The 23,985-nt window shown below is 37.0% G+C and overlaps 1 protein-coding gene across 1 annotated transcript in view; it reads right to left on the bottom strand.

Moving 5' to 3' along the window:
- SNAP91 (synaptosome associated protein 91) overlaps positions 1-23,985 on the bottom strand; it is a 148,147-nt gene that overhangs the window by 960 nt on the left and 123,202 nt on the right. The window contains exons 23-28 of the mRNA XM_055087690.1: positions 20,921-21,055; positions 19,219-19,368; positions 13,681-13,711; positions 12,675-12,786; positions 3,456-3,539; positions 2,590-2,694 (exon numbers count right to left, since the gene is read on the bottom strand). Coding sequence (XP_054943665.1) covers positions 2,590-2,694; positions 3,456-3,539; positions 12,675-12,786; positions 13,681-13,711; positions 19,219-19,368; positions 20,921-21,055 — 617 coding nt within the window. The remainder of the gene's footprint in view (positions 1-2,589; positions 2,695-3,455; positions 3,540-12,674; positions 12,787-13,680; positions 13,712-19,218; positions 19,369-20,920; positions 21,056-23,985) is intronic.

Here is a 23,985-nt window from a genome sequence, read left to right on the forward strand (position 1 = left end):
CAAGTCTAATTAATTTCCTATGCTTATAACATGATGGAAACCTCAGAGACCTGGGATTGTAGGACACGGATGTATGTTTTCATTGGTTCCATAAACAAAGCTCCAGAAGTAAGAAGTTTCAGATTTGTTCCTATGTCCATGAACTACTGACTGACTGTAGTATCTATCAGTCAAATTTCCATTTTTAAAACTGGGATCGTATTTCATAGAAAGACCGGGGTAAGGGTCAAAGTTGTTTGGAAGATAAGAAACTCAAGGACTGGTCTATAATTAATAATTAGGTGATATGACAACATCGTGATACTAACCAACTGAGCACTAGTGGAATAGTCCACATATCAGTAATGAAAAACTGTTTTGTTTTCTAAAGCTACCAACTCATGTTAACTTTCGCATCTGGTATATAATCAGCTATGCTTCTTCTCTGATATAGGAAATACAATCTAGAAATTGTGTAAGTATGGCATGACATTTCCTAAATTACCATAAATTCAATTAAATGATGAAAACACTGTGTTTTCATCATATCATCTATTTTTCATTTTCATTCTTTGAATTAAGTAAACAAACTGATGCTCTGTAACACTGGTATCACAAAGAAAAACTACCTTAAATAATAAAATTATATTAATTTATTTCTAAAGCTTTCAGCACACCAAATACAGTGACTTTTAAAAATCTCATAAAAATAGGAACATCTTTCCTTTTTTTCAAAAAGGTGGTAGATAGTCATGGATATATTTAACCATCAAGGAGACATTCACAATAAATGAGATCCTTCTTAGAATTTAAATATATCCAGATTAAATTTAAAACCAACTATTACACCTAAAAGCTTCCTCACTACCACCCCACTCCCCACAAACAACTGTAGGCAGTGTTCATTAAGTATGAGAGCAGAACAGAAGATTTCTCATGAAGCCAGTGCTTTGGCTATGGCCTTGAAGGCTAGAGTCTCTTACATTGTAAATTCATCTCTCTGGACACCCACCATTCTCTCTCCTGGTCATTATGGCTTTTGAGGGTTAGAGTAAAGAAGCTGAAAGCAAATTTTGGGAACAGGTAGAAAATGAATTTAGAAATGATTCAAGGAAGCAAAGGGGATTAAAGTACACTCAGAAAGTTCACAGTAGGATTCCTTGGCTGAAACAATATAAATACCCATGTGGTAAATTAAAAACATTACAGAAGTGAAACTATTTACTGATGTCCTTAAAATATATTTGAGCTATGTGTTTTGGTTTGCTCAGCATGGTGCTAGTAGTTACAATGTTCTGTCTCCATCTAAATCAATTTCTCACAGTGACCTCTTTGGTTCTACATATACCTTCACTTTGGCCAGGCAATTTATAAGAGTAATAAAGAAAGGGTGATTCATCAGTATGAACATCACCATTAGCAGCAAAACAGTTCAACCAAGTGCATATATTTTAGCATCTTCATAAATGAAGGCAGCACATTGTGCAGTAAGAAATTTAGCCTCATCTAAAGAGAGGTTTGCCCTTTGTCCTGGACCCTGGTAGGTAACCTCTCAACCCTTGGAAACGTCCTGAGTGATAGGAATGTCTTTATTATTCAGGGTGGGTGTCTGGAACCACACCTGATAATTTATGCTAACAAGATGACTCAGGGTGGAGGGCTAGCCATGCCAGAAAGACCAGCCATGTGATTACAGAGTTAAGTCTTTGGGCCACAGGATATGAGCCTGACCTTCAGGGAGGGAGGAGGGCTGGAGACTGAATTATTTCCCATGTGGTTGAACTCAATCAGTCATTCCTATCTAATGAAACCTCAACAAAAACTCTGCACGCTGAAGCTCAGGTAAGCTTCCTGGGTTGGCAGTACGGCTTGTGTATCCTCACACGTTGATGCCAGGTGGGTAATGCATCCCTGAGGACAAAGAAGCCTCACGTGTGGGCCCCTCCCAGACTTTGCCTTACGCATCTCTTCTTTTGGCTGGATCTGATTTGCATCTTTTTGCTACACGAAAACTGTCATCATAAAGTTAGTGCTCTCCTGAGTTCTATGAGTCATTTTAGAAAACTGTCTAATCTGAGGATGGTCCTGGGAACCCTCAAATTTGTAGGCAGCTGGCTGGAAATGAGGGTGGCCCTTGGGGCCTGAAGGGTCGGATGTGAGGGCAGCCTTGTGGGAACTGCTCCCTCAGGCTTTGCAGTTTGGCTAACTCACTGCAGTCTGTGCGACTAGTCTTGGGCAAACTTGGCAATCTGGAGGACTGTGTCCCTAACTTCCCTTTGGCTAACTTTGGGAACACATAATAAGAGTATGGATCAGAGCTGCTCATTTTTTCTGGACTAAATGCCTGGATACTTTAAACACCTGGTAGTTCTCAGGAACCATTCTGAATTAAGTAGGACAGGAATGGAGGGACTTGAGGGCAGTTAGTTATTTCCATCATTTTCCTCCAAATGTCACACTATTGCTCATCTCTCTTCCATGTTCCCTTTACTTCTGAAGCAACAGGTATGAAGACTGTATCAGGTAAAAACATTTTTAAACAGTCTGTCACATGACAGTTTTACATTTACAAAGTAATGTCATTCTTTTGTGGGACATTTAAAAACTGACCTGTGTGCCAGGTACAGCTGCGGCTCCAAAGGGTGGCCTCCTCATGGGCTGTGCAAACATGACAGGCTGCTGAGGCATCACGGGCATGCCTGTCCCAGCAGGAGGCTGAAAAGCAGAGTGGTCCATAGCATGAGTGGAATCTACTCTGGCAATGCCCTGACCTTTACGTCTTTAATACGTTCCTGAAAATTCTTCTTTCCTTTTTTTTTTTTTTTAAACATCTTTATTGGAGTATCATTGCTTTACAATGGTGTGTTAGCTTCTGCTGTATAACAAAGTGAATCAGCTATACATATACATATATCCCCATATCCCCTGAGGAATCCAGGTCTGTGAGAAAGTATAATTTGTAATTTTGAACAATGGGTGCTGTGAGGCTGGCAGATGGCAGAGAAGCACTGAGGTGCAGTAGGGAGCCTGGCCGGCCACACAGCACCCTCACCCCACCCAGGCTTTGTTGCTGTTTATCCATCTTCTGGAAGCATAGTTCTTGAAGAGATGACAACTTGTTTCTTTATGGAAAATGGCTCTAAAATTTGCTAGTGATAGAGGTGGTAAGTGAAAAGTCCTAGTATAGTGATTAAAAGTGGATTTTGATGATTGAGCTAAAAATATGTTTGGTAAATAGTACTCCAAAAATGACATAACAGTGTACTATAAAAATTATTTTGATGGCAGAATTTAAGTGTCTTATAAGTGACTCAATCATGCCCTCTGTAGACTACTTAATGTCTAAAGCAGATGACTTAACTTTTTAAATTTTACTTTATTGCATTTTGGGGAGAATTATATTCTATAGTTAATCTGGGATTTGGTGAAGGCCGTAGAAGTATTAATTACAATTTCTAGCACCGGTCATCACTCACCATTCCAAATCCTGCTCCAGGTTGTCCGACAGACGGGGCCCCAGCAACAGGAGGAACTGAACTGGTTGGAGGTACAGCTCCTTGCTATAAAAACGAAACAACACACACACACACACACACACACACACACACACACACACAACAACAAACAAAAAGAACCAATATAATTTGGTTTTAAAATGACAATACAATTTTAAAATGCATGCCCTTAAGTATGTGTAAAGATGTAAAGAAATCTCAAATTTCAGTTTTAAATTAAAGAAAAAAAAAGGCACTAGCACCACGCCAATGATATGAAGAAGGTTACTAACTTGATGTTCACTGTTGTGGTGCTATTATGGGATCACTTATTAGGGCTCAGCTTACACTCAAGCACTGGGCTTCGTCTCTGTCTCCTTATACCACCCTCACTGTAAACAAGTCAAATTTTTCTAAGCTTGTCTTTTCCTATCATTATATCCTCCAATAGGCACTGAATTAGAAATTTAAAGAATGCTTTCATTTATATTTTTAATGCTTGGTTTCCATTTTTCCCCCCATTTTTATATTATTCTTTTCTGTGTTATATTTGCTTCTCTCTGACTTTTGACTGTTGTACATTTGCACAAAGACCAAAATTAATTCTAAGTTTTAGGAAGCATTTAGAGGACTGCACATAATATCATACATATATCCCATTTCAGGCACAGGTTTGATAGTTTTCAGTCACACACCAAAACTCCTAATATTTCCCTTATGCACAAAATTAACCCTGCTGCAATCTCTTAAATTTAAGTTAACCATTAGAGCAAAATCCTAATTGAAAAAGTATAGTGATATCAGCAAAAATGGTGGAATAAGGAACTCTAAGAGGCCCCCTAGGCATAAAAGCAATGGAAAAACAGGCAAAAATGGTCAAAATCAACTTTTTTGGAACTCTGGAAACTAACTAAAAGTTTGCAGCAGCCTAGAAAGTACTTAATCAAAAAAAAAAAAATCAGCTGAATCTTGGTAAGAACATTGAGCTTTGGGGCATTTTAACTTACCCTAGAGTTCCAGCCACTGTTCTCCAGTTCAGCTGTAGCTTTGAAAATAACAGCACACAGTCCCAGTAATAGTACCACGAGGAGCAGAATATATTTTAATTATTTGCTTTGTCTTGTCTCGTGTATAGGTGGCTCCCTGGAAACACTGGCTCAAAAGGCTTGTCTTTATCTTGCCAAACTGGGAACCCATCTAGTGCTAAAGTTGTTACCTGAAGACATTTGTGGAAAATACTTAAAGGCAAATTTTTCAGTTGTTGCTGTATCAGGCAATGGATATCAGTCAGCAAAAACAGCAGACTAAACAAAAAACTCAGAAGGAAAGGCTGGAGAATGAGATGCTTTGAGGATTAAGGGTTTGAAAAATCCAGACCTTCTCCTGGGAATTTAGATAGCCATGCAGATGCCCAGGGCTGTGCATATGCTCAGGAAAGATGTGAGATGCCTCTGGGTTGACTTTGAGGCTTTAAGAAAGCAGCAGTGATCGCTAAGGCAGAGTTGCAAACTGCCTGGTTGAGTCTGAAGTCACGCCTAATACATACTCAGAGCCCCTCTGCAAAGACTGGGAGATATTTTTGGTTCCAGGAGTTTAAGTAGTATCTGTCTAATCATTAGCTGACCACTTAGCTAAAAGGACAAAACAAACAAACAAACAATAACTCCCTCCCCCAAAACCAAGGTAGCAAAACAACAAAAAAAGTAGCAACAAAAACCTTAGGGAGGGGGTAGAACATGATTTCCAAAGCTGCCATGTTATAATATTCAAAGTGTCCAGGTTTCAACCAAAAATTATGAGGCATGCAAAGAAACAAGAACATATAGCCCATATGCAGGAGAAAGATCTCAAATCAATAACCTAAACTTCCACCAGAAGGAACTAGAAAAAAGAAGAACCAATTCCAAAGTGAGCAGAGAAAGGAAATAATAATGATTAGATCAGAGAAAAGTGAAACAGAGAATGGGAAAACAAAAGAGGAAATAGAAGAAACCAAAAGTTCGTTCTCTGAAGAGATCAATAAAATTAACAAACTTTCAGGTAGACAAACCAAGAAAGAGAGAGAAACCTACATGACCAATATCAGGAAAGGAAGTGGAGATGTTACTACCAACCTTGCAGAAATAAAAAATTATGCGGAAATATTATCAGAAATTACATGCTAAAACATTAGATAATCTAGATGAAATGGTCAAATTCCTCGAAAGACATAAACTACAACTACGAAAACTGACTCAAGAAGAAATAGAAAAATCTAAATAGTTGTATAGCAAGTAAAGAGACTGAGTCAGTAATCAAAAACCTTCTATCACAGAAAAGCCCAAAACCAGATGGCTTCACTGGTCAGTTCTATTACATTTATAAAGGAGAACTAATTTCAATCCTTCTCAAGCTCTCAAAAAAAAAAAAAATAGAAGGGGAACATTTTCTAATTATTCTTTGATTCCAGCATTACTGTGATATCAAAGCCAGACAAGGACATCACAAGAAAAGAAAACTACAGACCAAATCCTTTACAAACATTGATACAAAAATTCTCAACGAAATACTAGCATACCACACCCAGGAGCATATTAAAAGAATTACACACCAAAACCAAGTGCGATTTATCCCAGGAATGCAAGGTAGGCTCAATCAATGTAATATGTCATATTAATAGAATATAAGAAAAAAGATCATCTCAGTAGATGCAGAAAAAGCATTTGATGAAATCCAACATCCTTTCATGAACAAAATAACACTAAATAAACTAAGAACAGAAGGGTAATTCCTTAACCTGATAAATGGCATCTGCAAATAACTCATGGCTAACATTGTACTTAATGCTGAATGACTGAAAGCTTTCTCCCTAAGAACAAGACAAAGATGTACTGGAAAGTCTAGTCAGGGCAATTAGGTAAGAAAAAAAAAGAAATAGCATCCAGAAAGAAAGGAAGAAATAAAACTATCTCTATTTGTAGATGATATGAGCTTATTATATATAGAAAATCCTAAAGAATCCACACACACAGGGCTTCCCTGGTGGCGCAGTGGTTGAGAGTCCACCTGCCGATGCAGGGGATACGGGTTTGTGCCCCAGTCTGGGAAGATCCCACATGCCCAGTTAATAAACAAGTTCAGCAAAGTCACAGGATACAAAATAAATATACAAAAATCAATGTGACATTCACCTTACACTAGCAATGAACAATAAAATATGCAATTATAAAAAAATTAATTTACAACAGCATTGAAAACAACATACTTAGATATAAATTTAACAGAGAGTATAAGACTTGTACACTGACAACTATAGAACATTGTTAAAGAAATTAAAGAGGACTCAGATAAATAGAAAGATGTCCTCTGTTCATGGACTGGAAGACAATATTGTTAAGATGGCAATATTTCTCAATTTGCTTTACAGATTCAGTGCAAACCCTATAAAAACTTCAACAGCTTCTTTTGGAAAAATGGACAATCTGAACCTAAAATTTATATGGATATGCAAGGGACCCAGAATAGCCAAAACAATCTCATAAAACAAGAACAAATTTGGAGGACTCACACTTTCTGTTTTCAAAACTTACTACTAAGCTACATTGATCAAAACACTGTGGTACTGGCATCAGAACAGACATAGAGGTCAATACAACAGAATAGAGAGTCTGGAAATAAATCTATATATCTATGGTCAATTGTTTTTTGAGAAGAATGCCAAGACCAATAAATGAAGAAAAACCAGTCTTTTCAACACATGGTTCTGGGATTAACTAGATTTCCACATGCAACACAAAGAATGTGGACCACATATGAAAATGAGCCTAAAATAGTCAAAAAGCTAATGTAACAGATAAAACTATACAACTCTTAGAAGGAAATCTGGGTGTAAATCTTTAAGACTTTGGATTAGGCAATGGTTTCTTAAATATGACACCAAAAGCAAAGCAACAACAATAAAAATAGACAAATTGGAGCTTATCAGAATCAAAAACTTTGTGCGTTAAAAGATACTACCAAGAAAGACAACTCACAGAATGGGAGAAAATAGTTGCGAATTATGTATCTGGTATCCAGAATAATAAAGATCTCTTAGAACTCAACAATAAAAAGACAACCCAATTATAAAATGGGTGAAGGACACGAACAAACGTTTCTCTGAAAAAGGATACACAAATGGCCAATAGCACATGAAAAGATTCTCAATATCATTAGTCATTAAGGAAATGCACATGAAAACCACAATTGAAACCCTATGCATTGCTGGTGGAAACATAAGATGATGCAGCTGCCGTGAAAAAGTTTGGCAGTTCCTCAAAAAGCTCAACAGAGTCACACAGGTCCTGGCAATTCCATTCCTAGGTATATTCCCAAGAGAACTGAGGACATATATTCTTACCAAACTTGTATACAAATAACAGAATCATCTTTCATAATAGCCAAAAGTGGAAACAAGACAAATGTCCATCCATTAATGAATGAATAAATAAAATGTGGTATATCCAAACAATAGAATAGTCAGCAATACAAAAATGAAGTAGTGATACATGCTACAACACGGATCAACCTTGAAAACATTATGCTAAGTGAAAGAAGCCAAAAAGCCAGGCACAAAAGGCTCCAAAGTATATGATTCTGTTTATATTAAAAATCCAGAATAGGCAAATCCATAGAAACAGTAAATTTTTGGATGTCATGGGATAGGGAAGGGGAAAATTGGGAAAGACTGTGTTCCTTTTTGGGGTGATGGAGATATTCTGGAATTAGAGAATGGTGATGGTTTTACAACATCAAAAATATACTAAAAAATCACCGAATTATACAATTTAAAGTTGTGAAAATGGTGAATTTAATGTTACATAAATTTATCTCAAAAAATTTTTAAATGAAAGAAAATCCGAAGGGTAGCAGAAAAACCCACCCCGCCACCATATGCTTCTTTGGCATAAGGATGATTTTGAGCTGATTATTTTGAAGAATAGCGGGAGAAACTCTGAAAACAGTAGAAATTAAACTTTTGTAAGGGACATTTAGATTTATAAAGGAAATCTCCACTTGTAAGGGTGTCTCCTTCTCTGTACCGGGAAGAGAAGAATGACTAAATCACAAGAGAACCTTATCAATGGAGAAGTCACTGACTTAAATCTACATAACAAATCTTACCTTTGTTGACCCTGCTTTTCCTGGTAACCTCCCCACATCATTCTTTCTTTTGTCTTTAGCTGAAGATGGTATATTTAAGCCGGTGGCTTGGGCCACCTTGGGGAGTTACTCATTTTTTTTCTCTGGGTATCTCCCTGTATATATGAGGCATACATGTTAATAAACTTCTGTTTTTCTCTTGTTCATACGTCTTTTATTACAGGAGTCTCTACTAAGAATTCAGAAGGATAGATGGAAAGTTATTTTTCCTCCCCTACAAAAGAAGTATTATACTTCAGATTCACTCTACTCATCATTTCAACAGGTTAGGTGGTAGGCTATTCGCTAGACCCAGAATTGCATATTTTATCAGAATTGTACCATACAATAATAACTGTATTTCCAAGAATTGTATCATTAGGACTTAAGACTGTGAAAGAAAAAAGCTACCAAAATAAAATGAACCTGCAGATAATCCTGATCAGACAAATGGGTCAAAAAATTTAAAGGGAGTCTAAGTTTGTCATTTTGCTCAAATGGTAGATTAACTCTTAATAATTTACTTCCTCAGTATTATTTATCCTAAGGTTTTAAAAGTTGTTTTCTTTTTCAACACTCAACAAAATCTTTCACCTATAGTCATATAAAGATTAGTTGTTTTTAGGGGGAGAATTGTGGATTCTGTGGCCTCCTGCAAAATGCACATATTTCTGAGTTGCAAGTACCTTCCTAGTTTGTCTGATGGAAACTTAACAGGTCTGTTGTGCTCAGAACTAGGAATGAGTAACCCTCTTGATGGCCATGATGATATGCCAGTCCTGTTAAAGGTTTTTAGATATAACTTGGGTTCTATGGTCTGAAAAACTTTAGAGCTGCACCACCAAGTAAAAGCAAGGCTACAGCTTTGTTCAGGAAGAAGAGCTTTGCAGTAAATGGAGTAAATGGCAGTGAATTTTTATACAACTAAGTGAGGGTTAATAATGATAAAATAACTGCATAGGACAGCCTTCATATTATTACCTAAAATGTTAAAGAAAATAAACAAAAGAAATAGGACTACAGGTAACTCTGCCCTCCTAATAAATTATTTCTGTTGTTCTAATTTCTCCTTCCACAGCTGCTGTGGACACTTTATGCTAAAGCCTACTGTCTTTAACTTTCTGGAGTTTCATTATGAACAACGTAAAGTTTTCTGCTTCATAAACAAAAATAAGGAGCTCTGGGGTTTAAAAATATGAGAACATTAATCTCAGTCTCAGGGATGGTGCCTGACAATCAGATAACTGGCAGCCTCGTGGGCCTGAAGAAGCAAAAGAGCTGTTAATTAAGTATCTGATGAATTCTTAACCTTGTATGATTAAAATCTTCATCTCAGGGGAGGTGATGGCCAAGGAAGGTCTCCAGTTCAATACCATTTTCAAAGGACTTCTCCCTTGTTCCCCTTCTGGGGTAATGGCCTCACTACTTAGCAAACTGCCCCACATACAAACCTGGGCAACCAGTGTCTTGGTGCGTTTGTTCACAATTATCCCCAGTTGTGTGGATTCTACCTGAGACTTTTCTTTCTTGTCTTACTTTCCATCCTCACCTCTGGCTCCAACCTTTTTTAAATTTTTAAACCTACAGCTGATCTGCCAGATGCCAGTATTCTCCTCCCCCTTCCCTCCATGACTGTTTTGAAACTAACCTGTTAAAGAACATTAAACAGCTTTATCCTGCTGATAAGGGCAACACTACTAAGTATAAACTTCTTAGGACTGCAGATAAGGTCTCCTTAATTTTGCATAGAACAGAATAGAAAAATTAGTTCTTTTAATTTGGTGGTGATAATATAAATTGTGAGCTTTCATTGCAATATGCAGTATCAACAGATTTATAAGATCCGTTCTAAAGAAGCTTTCTCTTTCTTTAGGGATGTTATTTACATTTATTGAATCTCTCTCCCTCTACCCGCAACAATGTTTTTGTGTTTAAGAACAGAGTGCAGCCGAGGGATGGACTGGGAGTTTGGGGTTAGCAGATACAAACTATTATATAGAGAATGGATAAACAACAAGGTCTTACTGTAAAGCACAGGGAACTATATTCAATATCCCATAATAAACCATATGGAAAAGAATACGAAAAAATATATATACATATATGTGTATAACTGACTCACTTTGCTGTACAGCAGAAATTAACACAACAGTGTAAATCAACTTTACGTCAATTAAAAAAAAAAATAGAGTGCAGCTGCCTAGGCCCAGAGTGCTACCTGCTTATGGTCTCAGCATCTATGTGGGCCACCAGGTACCAGGCACATGCGTGGGGTCCCAAGGTAGTAATTATGCTCCCTTTCACCCTTAAAGAGCCCTAGTTTGGGGAAAAAATTATATGGTTATCCTGGGCATAGCTCAGTTTAAGACACTGGTAGCTTTCTACTAAGTATCCTTTATAAAAATTAAAATGGAACTCTATTTATAGCTAAATACAAAAATGGCCCTCTTAAGCACTGTTTTTAAATAATGAAAAGAAAGACTTGAAGAGGTAAATATCCATATATAATAGGCAATCTTCTCATTGTTATCTTTTAGAAGTCACTTCTTAAAATTAAGTTCTTTCAGACTTTGAACTCACCAAGGCAGAGAATACCAGTCCTTGAATTTCCTGCTCTCTTACAAACACCAGGGGGTGGAGTGGGGAGGAAGTAGGTTTTGAGAACCAAGTCTGAGCACAGAATGTATTTTCCCATAGAAACTACAGTATAAACTGTAGTTCAATTAATACTATTAGTACTGTTTAGTGGTAAATTTTGATTCAAAAGGCCTTTTTCAGACTGATTTGAGCTTATTTTTATTTAGAAAATTGCTATGAAACTATGTGTAAAAACACTACTATTTATAAAATTGTTTAAAAGAAAATGTGTTCTTGTACACACTACTAAATTTAAAATGGATAACCAACAAGGACCTACTGTATAGCATAGGGAACTCTGCTCAATATTATGTAACAACTCAAATGAGAAAAGAATTTGAAAAAGAACAGATGCATGTATATGTATAACTGAATCACTTTGCGGTACACCTGAAATTAACACAACACTGTAAATCAACTGTACTCCAATATAAAATAAAAAGTTAAAAAAAAAAAGAAAATGTGTTCTAAATTCAGAAACTCAGACATTTAAATAAATTTCTGGAACACATCATTTTTAATGGAGTCTATCTAAAATGTTTATATTCTAATTTATATTAATTCATTTCCATGCATACTTGTTTGGCTGGGGTTGGCGGTTGATGGTTAGGAATTAATTCAGGCAACAAGGAGAGGTTGGCATCAAGAAAACCTTGGAGATGGGTGAATTAGACAGGTGAAGGTGTAAGCAAAGGTGAAAAACTACGGGTGAGCTGGGGAAGCAGTAGCTAGCCTAGTTCTGCTAAATATGGGGCATATATAGAAAAATAGTAAATTTTGCTATCCTGGAAATGTACTTTTTGTGGTGGCAAATCGCACTAAGTAATAATTAAGTCTTTATTTCCAGTGATATGCTCTTTCACAGAGTGAATGGTGGCATTAATATACTGATAGAAATTTAATATACAGAAATGAAACCTATTTAAATTTTATAGAAAAGATGGTGAAAGTTGTTTCAAACTGAAAAAATGGTGAGAAGAATCCATAGGGTTTTAAAATGAAAGTTCACTTACACAATAGAAAAACTGCCCAATCTTTCTGGTAAGAAAAAAAGTTTTCATTACTTCTTATGGCCATCAGGAAATTTGGGCAAGAAATGTGGTAAAACACAGATAACGATCAATGATATTACATGTTTTGAAGAATCATTTCCATAATTGTACAAATAAAGGACTAATATCTGAAGAAGCATAAACACTATTTTGAAATAATTAAAATGAAAAGATAGGTCATAATCTTTATTAAAGTCAATGAAATTTGCATTTTGGTAAATATGGCATCTTGCTCCTAATGTGGGTGAAAAAGTACAATGTCAGTAGCAAAATTCAGCAACATGGACCCTGCTCTATACAGTTGGAAACTGGCAAAGCGCCCGCACTGTCCTGGCCTCTAGGGACTACATACCAAGGGTGCACTGGGTGAGACACCTGCTGACCAGGTGGCAGGGGCTACTTTTGGCTGCCAGTTGGCTCCCCCAGTCAACTTCTTCTCTCCAGCATTCCACTGAAGATCTCCCCTAAAATCAAGCAGGCAAAACAAACAAAGAGACAAACACACAATCAGAAAAGAATGGTGTGTGGCTCCCTAAATACTTTTTCTGGGGTCAGAAGCAGTCTGTTTGGGTAAAGCGGTAATAAAGAGAACAGGTTAAAACAGATAGAGGAGTCTTACCATATCTCATCTAAGAGACCTTAAGAGCATTTGACAAAAAAAAATCAGAGTTTAGACCTCAGGGATAACAAGAATTTCCTGTCACTTCTAATGGAAAAATGTGCCACAAAATTCAACTGGATTCATCACTGGTTATAAAAAAATGCCAAATAAGTATATCATAAATACTGTATATCCTTTGTTGAATTGAAGATGAATCCATAATGGCACTTTCTGGATCTTACAGGGTTCAAAAGAAGGTTTCACATAACTATGTCATGACTACATCCTGCCTTCAAGGGACTGTAAGATTACATCTATTGTTAAATGCATCCCGATTTCAGAGACGTTGAAATGTGTGTCTAAAAAAAGTGTACATTGTTTGTCATTTTTACTACTCTTCCCTAAAACTGACCCCCATGAGACTTCTTTTAAAATCAATGTTAGCTAGGAATAGTATAATGAATCTACAATTTAAAGCTACTAAAGTATTCAAACCGCAATTCCCAAGTATTTCTAGATATACTTAGTGACAATATGGAGGCTGAAATAGATTATTCCTTCTCACTGCAGAGCCAATAGTTTGGAGGTTCCAATAGAATAACAACAAAAACAAAAACTGGGAATGAAATAAAAATCAATTTTGCAGTTACCTAGCCTGGGAATGAGTAATTACTCCAATGAGCGCAATGTCTGATAGTCTCAAATAAGTACAGATACACTTTTCATAAGAAAACCAGACAATTTCAAAAACACTTACTTTTTGGACGTGGTACCAGAAATTCCAAGATCTATAAATGGATAGAAGAAAAAAGAATTTAAACCTCTATACTCAGCTTAAATGATATGACATTTAAAAGATCAAAGAATCAGAGGTCTAGAAAAAGTCCATATTTTGCCTACAAATGACTGCATTGAGTTTTACAAAGGAGAAACCACGTTAGGAAACGTATTCTCAAGTCTAACATTTTCTTTCACTTCACGTTATTCTTAAGGATCATATTTTAATGTCAACTGGTGTCCAGAAAAGAGTGAACATAGCAGGCTTGAGACTGCTATCTTAGGAAGGCCCGTATGGCTGGGGACCTGGCTAATATAAACTGTTCTCTACACGGAGATAAGAGTTTTCCTAATGATAAGCGTGGATCACTGTATCTAAACTGTACACACAAGGTGTATGCTGAAAATCTGCTTTCCTTCCACGAGACTGATATTTTGGTACATGCTAGGCAGAGTGCCTACAGGATCAGCATCCAATAAAAACCTTGGATGGCGAGTCTCTAAGGGGCTTTCCTGGGCAGGAACATCCTGTGGGTTGCTGCATTTTTGTGTCTTCTTCCCCTCAAGGGGAAGAGACAGCATAAGGAAGTCCATGTGTGGATTCTTCTGGACTCTGCCTGGGTCTATCCCCCTGACGATCCAGCTGTGTATCCTTACTATGCTGCTGTAATCAACCTTAGCTGTGAGTACAACTAGGCGCTGACTCCCTTGAGTCCTTCTGGTGAATCTACAAATGTGTGGGTGGTCTTGGGGACTCCTGACCCAACGGGCTTAATCATTCTGCTCTAATCTCAATTCATTTATTATTTCAGCAAATATTTATTGAACCCTACATATGCTAGGCACTGTTCCAAGCTTTGGGGATAGGTTAGTTCCAAAAACCTCAGAGGAATTTGCATTCTGATGGGGTGAGATGGATGATAAAACAATAAAATAATAAAAGAGTATACAGGCTGCTAGAAGGTGACAGGGCAAGCCTACGGAAAATGGAAAGCAGGGTAAGGCGGAGCTGGTGGGGTAGGCTGAGAGGGAGGGGCAGGCAGGATTAAATAGGGTGTTCAAGGAAGGCCTCGTAGGGGTGAAGCTTACGCAAAGCTGAGCAGAGATCTGGGGAAGAGCTTTCTAGGCATCTCTGCCTAATGGTAACTCTATGTTTAACATTTCCAGAAACTGCCGAACTGCTTCCCATAGCAGCTGCCCAATGTTACATTCTCACCAGCAACGTTAGAGGGTTTTAATTTTTCCACATCCTTATCAAGACTGGTTATGATCCGTCTTTTTTATTATAGCCATCCTAATGGGTGTGAAGTGATATTTCGCTGTGGTTTTGATATGCATTTCACAGATGACTGATGTTGAGCCTCTTTTCATGTGTACATTGGCCACATGTATATATTCTTTGGAGAAATGTCTTTTTAAAATCATTTGACCATTTAAAAATTGGGTTGTCTTTTCATTATTGAGTTATAAGAGTTCTTTACTTACTCTGGATATTTCAGTGTCTTGATGGTATCCTGGGTAGCACAAAAGTTTTTAATTCTGATGCAGTCCTATTCATCTTTTATCTTCTACTGTTGCTTGTGCTTTTGCTGTCATATCTAGGAACATTATCTAATCCAAGGTCATAAATATTTACTCATAAATTTTCTTCTAAAAGTTTCATCATTCTGACTCCTAGACTTAGTTCTAGATTCATTTGGAATTAATTACTTTGGGGTAAATAAAAAGTCTAACTTCATCCTTTTACATGTGGATATCCACTTGACCTAGCACTGTTTGTTGAAAAGGTGATTCTTTTCCTCTTTTCCCATTGAACTGTCCTGGCACCTTTGTTGAAAGTCAACTGACCATAGATGTGTAAGCTTATTTGTAGACTGTCATGCTATTCCACTGATGTATATGCCTATTCCTATGCAGTACCACTCGTCTTAATTACTGTAGCTTTGTAGTTAAGTTTGGAAATCATGAAGTGTGAATCTTTCAAAATGATTCTTCTTTATTCTAAATGTTTTGGCTTATTCTGGCTTCCTTTCATTTCCTTTTAAATCTTAGGTTCAGCTTGTCAATTTTTGTAAAAAAAAGCAAAGCTGCAATATTGATAAGGAGTATGAAGACAAAATTTGTTTCAGTTTTGGAATATATTTTCATTAATAAAATATTTACTTACAGTGAAATTCAGTGGGACTTTTTTGGGGGGTGTTGTACATTTCTATAAATTTTGACAAATACATGGGTTCACGTAATCACCGCTACAATCAGGATTCACAGCAATTTAATCACTCAAAACTATTCTCTCTTTGCAACCCAAACTTCCCCTTACTCCTAACCCTGGCAATCACTGATATACTCCCTATAGTTCTGCCATAACAAAAGTAAACTGTATAAGTGGAATTACCAGTATATAATTTTTTTGTGTCTGGCTTCTTTCACTTAGCATAATGTATTTGAGATTCATCTGTGCTCTTGTGTACATCAATAGTTCATTCCTTTTCATTTCTAAGTAGTATTCTCATGAAGGGGTTTACCACAGTTTGTTTATACATTTACCCAGTGAAAGACATTTCGGTTGTTTCTGGCATTTAAAAATAATACTCCTATAAAGATACATGGATAAATTTTGTGAGAACATACGTTTTCATTTCTCTAGGACAAGCACCTAGACATGTATTTACTGAGTCATATTAAGTATAGGTTTAACCATAAGAAACTGCTAAACTGATTTCCATGGCAACACCATGTTGTATTCCCACCAGCAAAGTGTGAGAATTCCAGAGGCTCCACACCCTTAGTAAGTACAAAGCATTGTCAGCTCTTCTCCTCTTTTAAAAATTTTAGTCATTCTAATGGGTGTATAGTAAGATGAGACTCCTAAAAAAATTGATACAATTCACATATCATAAAATTCATACTGTTAAAGAGTAAAATTCAGTGTAAAGAGTACGTTCACAAGGTGGTGAAATCATTAACGCACTCTAATTTCAAAACGTTTTCATCACCCCAAAGGAATACCCATCCGCATCAGCAGTCACTCTGACCACTACTAATGTACATTCTGCTTCTAAAGATTCCCCTGTTTCGGACATTTCATATAAATGTAATCATATAATATGTGGCTCTTTGTATTTGGCTTCCTTCACCTAGCAAAATATTTTCAAGGTTCATCTTCTTTTTATGGCTGATTATTTTATGAATGTACCACATTTTGTTTATCCGGTCAACAGCTGATGGACTTTTGGGTTGTTCCCACTTGTTGGCTGTTATAAAAATTGCTTCTGTGAATACCTGTGTACAAGTCATGTGGACATATGTTTTCAATTCTCTTGGATGTATAGCTAGGAGTGAAATTGCTGTGCCACATGGAAACTATGTTTAACTTTTGGAGAAATGTAAACCTGTTCTCCAAAGAGGCTGCATCATTTTACATCCCTACCAGCACTGTGTGAATTCTAATTTCTCTACATCCTAGCCAATATTTGTTATTATCTTTTTGATGATAGCCTTCCTAGTGAGTGTGAAGTGGCCTGTCATTGTGGTTTTGATTTGCATTTCTCTGATGGCTAATGACATTCAACATCTTTTCACATACTTACTGGCCACCTGTGCTTTTTTTTTGGAGAAATATCTATTCAAATCCTTTTCCGATTTTTAAATTAAGTTGTTTTACTTTTTATTATTGAATTGTAAGAGTTCTTTATATATTATGGATACAAGTCCCTTATGAGATATATGGGAATATTTTCTCCCATTCTGTGGGTTGTTTTTCCACTTTCTGGATGGTATCAATTTGTAACACAAAAGTTTTTAATTTTGACAAATTTTTATTAATTTATTTTTTCTTTGATTGCTTGTATTTTCAGTATTATATCTAAGAAGCCACTGCCTCATTTAAGGTCATAAAGACTTGTACTTAGTTTTTTTCCTAGGAGTTTTACAGATTTATCTCTTACATTTAGATCTTTGATTCATTTTGAGTTGATTTTTGTGGATGGTATAAGGAAGAGGCCCAACTTCATTCATTTGCATGTGGCTATCCAGTTATCCAAGCATATTTTTTGAAAAGATTGTCCTTTCCCACTTTGAATGGTCCTGGAATCCTTGAAAAAATTGTTTGACAATGTATGTGAGGTTTACTTCTGAGATCTTTATTCGTTCTATTGGTCTATCTTTCTATCCTTAAGCCAATACCAATTGTCCTGATGACTGTAGCTTTGTAGAAGTCTTGATATCGCAAAATGTGACTACTTCGAATTTGTGCTTCTTTATCCAGATTGTCTGGCTATTTCTCAAGTGGGTCTGCTTGCTTCAGCTGAGATAATTTTAAAGGTGGTTGCCACCTGAGGGATGTGTGCTAGTGGCACTTTCAGCCCTGGAGGTATAAAGTCTTTATTTCTGAAGGAAGATCTAGACAGTACATTATAATATTCAGTAACAGCAGTTACTACTGCAGACTATCCATCAGTAAGATAAAATTTTAAAGTAGGAAAAAATATTCAAATAACCTCTCCGTGGGTGTCATCAAAGCATTTTCAAGAATGTCCAGACCAAGGATGATGAATGGGAAAAAAAAGTATGTCCACAGGATAATGCATAGGAAAAAAGGTCTGCCTCAGGGATCTGCTAAATTTTTGATTTAGCCTTGAGTAAAATGAAAGGTATCTGTGATGGTAAACCCATTCACCTTAATAAAAAAATTAAATTCAGAGTTTTTTTAAAAAAGGCAATCTTTATAATAGCTGCCCTCATCTCCTAGGATCCTCTCCTTCACTTACCCAGCTCTAGCCACTAGTCTCGTTGGTACTCACTGAATATGCCAAGCAATCTTCTGCCCCGGTGCTTTTGCACTGGCTCTCTCTTTTGCCTGCAAATATTCTCCTCCAGATATCCATATGGTTCATTCCTTTACCTTCAAATCTTTGCTCATATTTTACCTTCTCAGTGAGGCCTACTCTAACTCCCACTCTGTAGGACTCACAATCCCTCTTTGCGTGTTCTGTTTTTGTCCTCCATGGCACTAGAAAATTTATTTATTTGAAAATATTTAATGTTTGTCTCTGCCCTTCTAAGCACCTTACGAATAGAAATTTATACCTGTTTTGTTCATGATTTATCTCTAGAGCCTGGAAGGCTGCCTGGTGCTCAATTAATATTTGTTCAATGAGTAACTGAAACGAACTTGGATACCCAATTGGTAAATATACTGCATTTAAGCTACTCTATGTTATTTCCAAGAGAAATAAAAAATTAAGTACTTCTTAAACATAATACACTTGGTTTCATACTTGTATATGCTCTCTAATCACACCTTCGGTAATTTAGATTAAAAGCATCCTGGGTATTGCTTGGGAGACAACGGCATAATGACTGTGTCTCTTCCAAGGAACTATACTGGGTAAAGCGCTAAGAATTTCTGTCCGCTCCTTGACACACTCGCCTGTAAGTGAATCCAGAAACAATACATATGAACAGATAGAGAAAAAAATTCACACATGATTCTGTTAAAGAAAACTATATTACTCACTGCCTACTAAGCTGGCAAGAGATGAGTCAAGATCACTCCCAAGAGCTTTGCTTGCTGCCATTGCAGAACTGGGAGGTACCACTGAGATGGGTGCAGGCTGCCCGGCTGGTGCCATGGTTGGCATCAGAAGATCACCTAGACCATCAAACACTGGAAATCAAATAGACCGGGTTCAGAATAACTGCAAAAAAAACCCATATGCAAAATTAAAGGGACACTGCCTTTTGAAAAACTATGGAAACAAGTGAATGTATTTACAGTCTTATACGAGAAGGCATTTCATTCACACTTTTAACGACTATAACACCAAAAAAGAACATCTCTGCATATGTCTACTCATAATGTATGGAAATACTAATGAACGTGAAGATGGAAAAGAAAATCTGTATAATGTACAGGAAAGAGCATAGACTTTGGAATCAGAATTGGGCTCAAATTCAGCTGCATGCCTCACTAACGTGTGACTCTGAGAAAGCGACTGAGCTTTAGTTTTCTCATTTGAAAGTGGGGAGAGTACCACTACTACATGGATTTGTTACGAAAACGAAAATAGATAATATATGTCACGCCTTTATTATAATGCTTGCTTCATGTAGGCACTCAGTGTGTAGTATTTACAATGCTTACTTTTATAACAATTCTTAAATGAGAAAGGAAGGCTGAGTCTCCTAGTTTCTATGAAATCAGTGCTGGAATAAAACCTGATCTAATGGTCGGTACCTAGTAATAAGTATCTGAAAAACAGGTGACCATATTGTAGAAGTAAGAATTTTGATTTTCTTCTCTCATTACAGTATTCACTTTTGGCTCTACCTTTAAGGGCATAGCTACAGTAAACACTATTTTAAATATCAGGACTCATGCCATTATGGATGGCTCCTGATCAGCATATAACAAATGATCACTTGCTTAGTTCCTGGAATACAGAAAGACCATGCAAAATGCAGGCTCATAGGATGTGCACAAAAGTTATTGCTGATAACTATGTCACAAATTTTATGGTTGTTAATTTTTTATCAAAAAACTACGCATATTTACCACACACACCACTCTACAATAGTTCTAAATTGAAAAAACGATAGCATTCAACTAGGCACTGGCAAAGGAAGCAACCAAAGTGTCAAGCAGGGGATCTATTTAGGGTGTTTCTGAAACACATTTGTTTGCCAAAGACTCACCAATTGAAAATTTGTAGTAAGGACCCAGCATGGGAAGAGTAGAATGGAAGAGAATACAAACAAAATGACAGCAGGATGAAAGGTTAAAGGCAGGCAAAGACTACTATTTGTGTCAACTTCATAAAACCAAGGGCCAGGCAAGCCTCAGAGGGTGTAAGCAACAGTAGTGGGAGGGTCCACACATTGAGATACCGCACAAAGATTTAGCACAAAGTATTTGTTTTCCCTTAACCTTCTCCAAACCATGTGCATGTAAGCTCATGCAAACAGATGGGTGTGCATGTTAAGTTAGATTTCTGCTGAAAGTTAAAAACAAACACAGAAAGGGATTGCAGGTTACTCTTTAAAGCTACCAAAATGTACAGAAAATATTTAAATTACAGAATGAGAGATTTATTGAACAGTTTTAAAACAAGGTCATCACTCAATATTTGCTTATAAATTTCCTGATATCACGCTAACCTTAGGTGGTGTATTTTATAATCAGAACAAATAAAAAGCATGTTTGAAAATCACTGCCTCACCTGATGGATCAAAGGAGCTGCTGCTAGAAGTTGAAGGCGCGGTTCCAAAAGCTGCCTCAAAATTGGGCTGTAGCAGGTTACTCTGAGCAGGAGTCACTGGTGATGGAGAAGGGGCCATGAAAGAACCCCCAAATCCTGGGAAAAAAATAGTTCCAGAAAAATATAAGCAGAAACAACTAAAGATAAGTAAAGGCCATTAAAACAGAGTCAGAAAAAGTCACAGAAGACCAAAAAGGAACTGAATGCATATGGAGGAGAGGGCACTGAAACCCAGGAAGTTAGTTTTTAAAAAGTTTTTCAAGTATCTTGAAATCTGTCATGTATTAATGAGAGAATAAATTTAACTGGAAATAAGAGAGCACACAAGACTGTACACCCTTGTTAAAAGAACCTGCAGCAATCTAATCTACTGTTATAATGTAGTACATAAAGCTAAGAAAGTCTCACTAGGGTTAAACTTCAGATAATTATTTTCATCGTATTTAAATCTTGTCTCTTCAAATCACAATACCAGGTAGCTAGAAAATGCTTAGTTGTACACACTGGCTCAATATAATAATGAAAGGAAAATCAGAAAAATATGCATGTACCCTGCCATCAAATCCTCCTTAATATATGTCATGTATGTTCCAGTCCCACTGCTGCTACCGAGAAGTTTAGGCTCACCCAACACAACCCGAGGGGGCTTTCTGCTTCTAACCCGTACCTCCTCCAATCTAGCCTCTACAGTGCAGCCAGAGTGACCTTTCTGAGTGGAAAACGTTGACAAAGTTACTTCTCTAAAATCCTTCACTGGCTCCCCTTAGCTTTCAGATTCATAAAATGCAGGTTCCTCTGCAAGGCAAACAAGCCCATCTGTCTCTGGGCCCTTCCCCAACCCTGCAAACTCAGTTGCAGCCATAATGCACCGCAGTGAGTCAAATGCCAACTCTGGGAGGGCTTCCTTACCTTATATTGCCTGCTACTGCTACCAGCCACAACGCGCCCTGCCCCTTCCACCGCCGGTACACGTGGGTCGTGTGCCCTGCCTCTGTGTCCTCAGCGCCTGGTACATCTCTCCACCCCAGCCTAGGAATGGCTTTTTGGTGTCAGGAACTGTTTCCTCTTGTTTTCACCTTTTCCACTAATATTCCACAAAATGCCTAAAACACTGAATTACACTTATTGAATGAAGGGCAACTTTTGAATTTAAAAGGTGAGGAAAAATCAAAGACTACTACTGTTAAGTAACCAAACCTCAAATGAAATATTTCTCTTTTGAAGTCTGGAAGTAAATTACTGCTCTCAATCAACAGACAGAAGCAGAGCTCACTCTCTTTCGCTTCTGTACAAAATTATGCAGCCTGTGAAGAAAGTGATTTCTTAATAAGACATTAGATGATGTTCTATTATCAAAAATGTATTACTACCAGAAGTCTTTTTTACACTCAGTTTGGCTATATATATATGTACATATATACACACACATACACATACATATATATGTATATATACACACACATATACTACATATGTATATATATACACACATATACATATATATATACATACATATATTCCTTTCTCATCTAGCCATATCTTTTCTTCACAAACTGCTTGCCAAAAAACATAAAGAATGCTTACCAAAATCCTTCAGCTTACAATTCATAATAATCAATTATAATTTTGAAAATGACTTCCATTGACATTCTCCAGTTACTATTTTCTAACCAGAAAGTCATGTTGTCCCTGGCAATGGATAGTCACATGGGTTTAGTCTTTCCATGCCTAAGTTTTTCATATGTTTATGAAAAATTGCAACTTGGAAAACTGTTACCTTTTAGAAGTTGGTCTTTTAAAATTCACGGGGACTGCTTTCAGTGGTTTTGGCACTGTTTGAGTGACTTAGGGATCATGTAACCTTCCTAAGTGAAGATAAGACATCCCCCAGATCTTTAAGAACTACTGTCATTATGAAGCAAAGATGGGTTAGATGTAATTACTTTTGAAGATATGACTGTTTCGGTTTTAGGGAAATTGGTGGCTGTGTTAATGCTGACTTTTTGGAGACATCCCACACAATTTGGGATATGGCTGCAGGAAACCTAGGCAATTGTTCTAGGGTGTGGCTCTCTCTGTTACAGGTGAACGTGGAAACAACTGTACTTGACTCCCCGTTTCTTAAAACTTGTTCAAGAAGAGACAATTTATTCTAGAATCACAGCATGTTAGTGTTGGAAAGGGCCTTAGGATCATCTGATTCAATCCTATTTTTCCAGTTAGAAAAGATGCAAAGAGAAGTGAACACTCCTACCCACAATTCAGAAATAGAAAAATACGTGCATTTACCCAGGGCTCATCTGCTTAGGGCTGTTCAGTTTCATAAGGTAAACAGATCATTCCCATAGGTGAATAAATAACACTATTCAATGGAAAAAAATTACTGCTTTCTCTAAGAAAGTGATGGTAAAGCCAAAACTGGCATGAGGCTCACCAAGCGCCAGGCACTGTTCTGAGCATTTTTTTTTAGGGTGAACCATCTGAATCACATAAATTGCCAATATTTGACTATTTTGATCCTACAAAACAGCAATTTTATATTTTTCAACCTAAAACATGTATTAGCTCATTTAAGCCTCACAACAACCCTAGGAAGTTTCACAGATGAGGAAACTGAGGCCAGAGAGGTTAAATAATTTGCCCAAGGTCACAGGATGGCAAGTGCAGAGCCAGGATTCCACAAAGGAATCTTCCAGAGCCTTGGTTCTTCACCACAACACTACTTGGCGTCTTTCTCCGACAGCCAGGAGTAACGCCAGAGTTGTCCCCTTCTGATACATTTATAAACTTGACAGAGATCTAGAAAGATGACTTTCCCCCATTACACTCAGTTCTTATGAAGCAGGGGCCCTCACAAACCTGGACTAATTAAAAAGCTAAGCGATATAGAATAACCAACTGATTATGTTAAAGAAGAAAAATCTGTTGCTACACTCTTAATGAAGAGCTAAGCAGGAAAATTATAGACATTAATTAAGGAGTTTGGGGAACTCCTCCTGTTAAGTGAAGAGTGTCAGAGCCCTGGA

This window comes from Physeter macrocephalus, chromosome 11, assembly GCF_002837175.3.
Source record: "Physeter macrocephalus isolate SW-GA chromosome 11, ASM283717v5, whole genome shotgun sequence".
Classification (NCBI taxonomy): Eukaryota; Metazoa; Chordata; class Mammalia; order Artiodactyla; family Physeteridae; genus Physeter; species Physeter macrocephalus.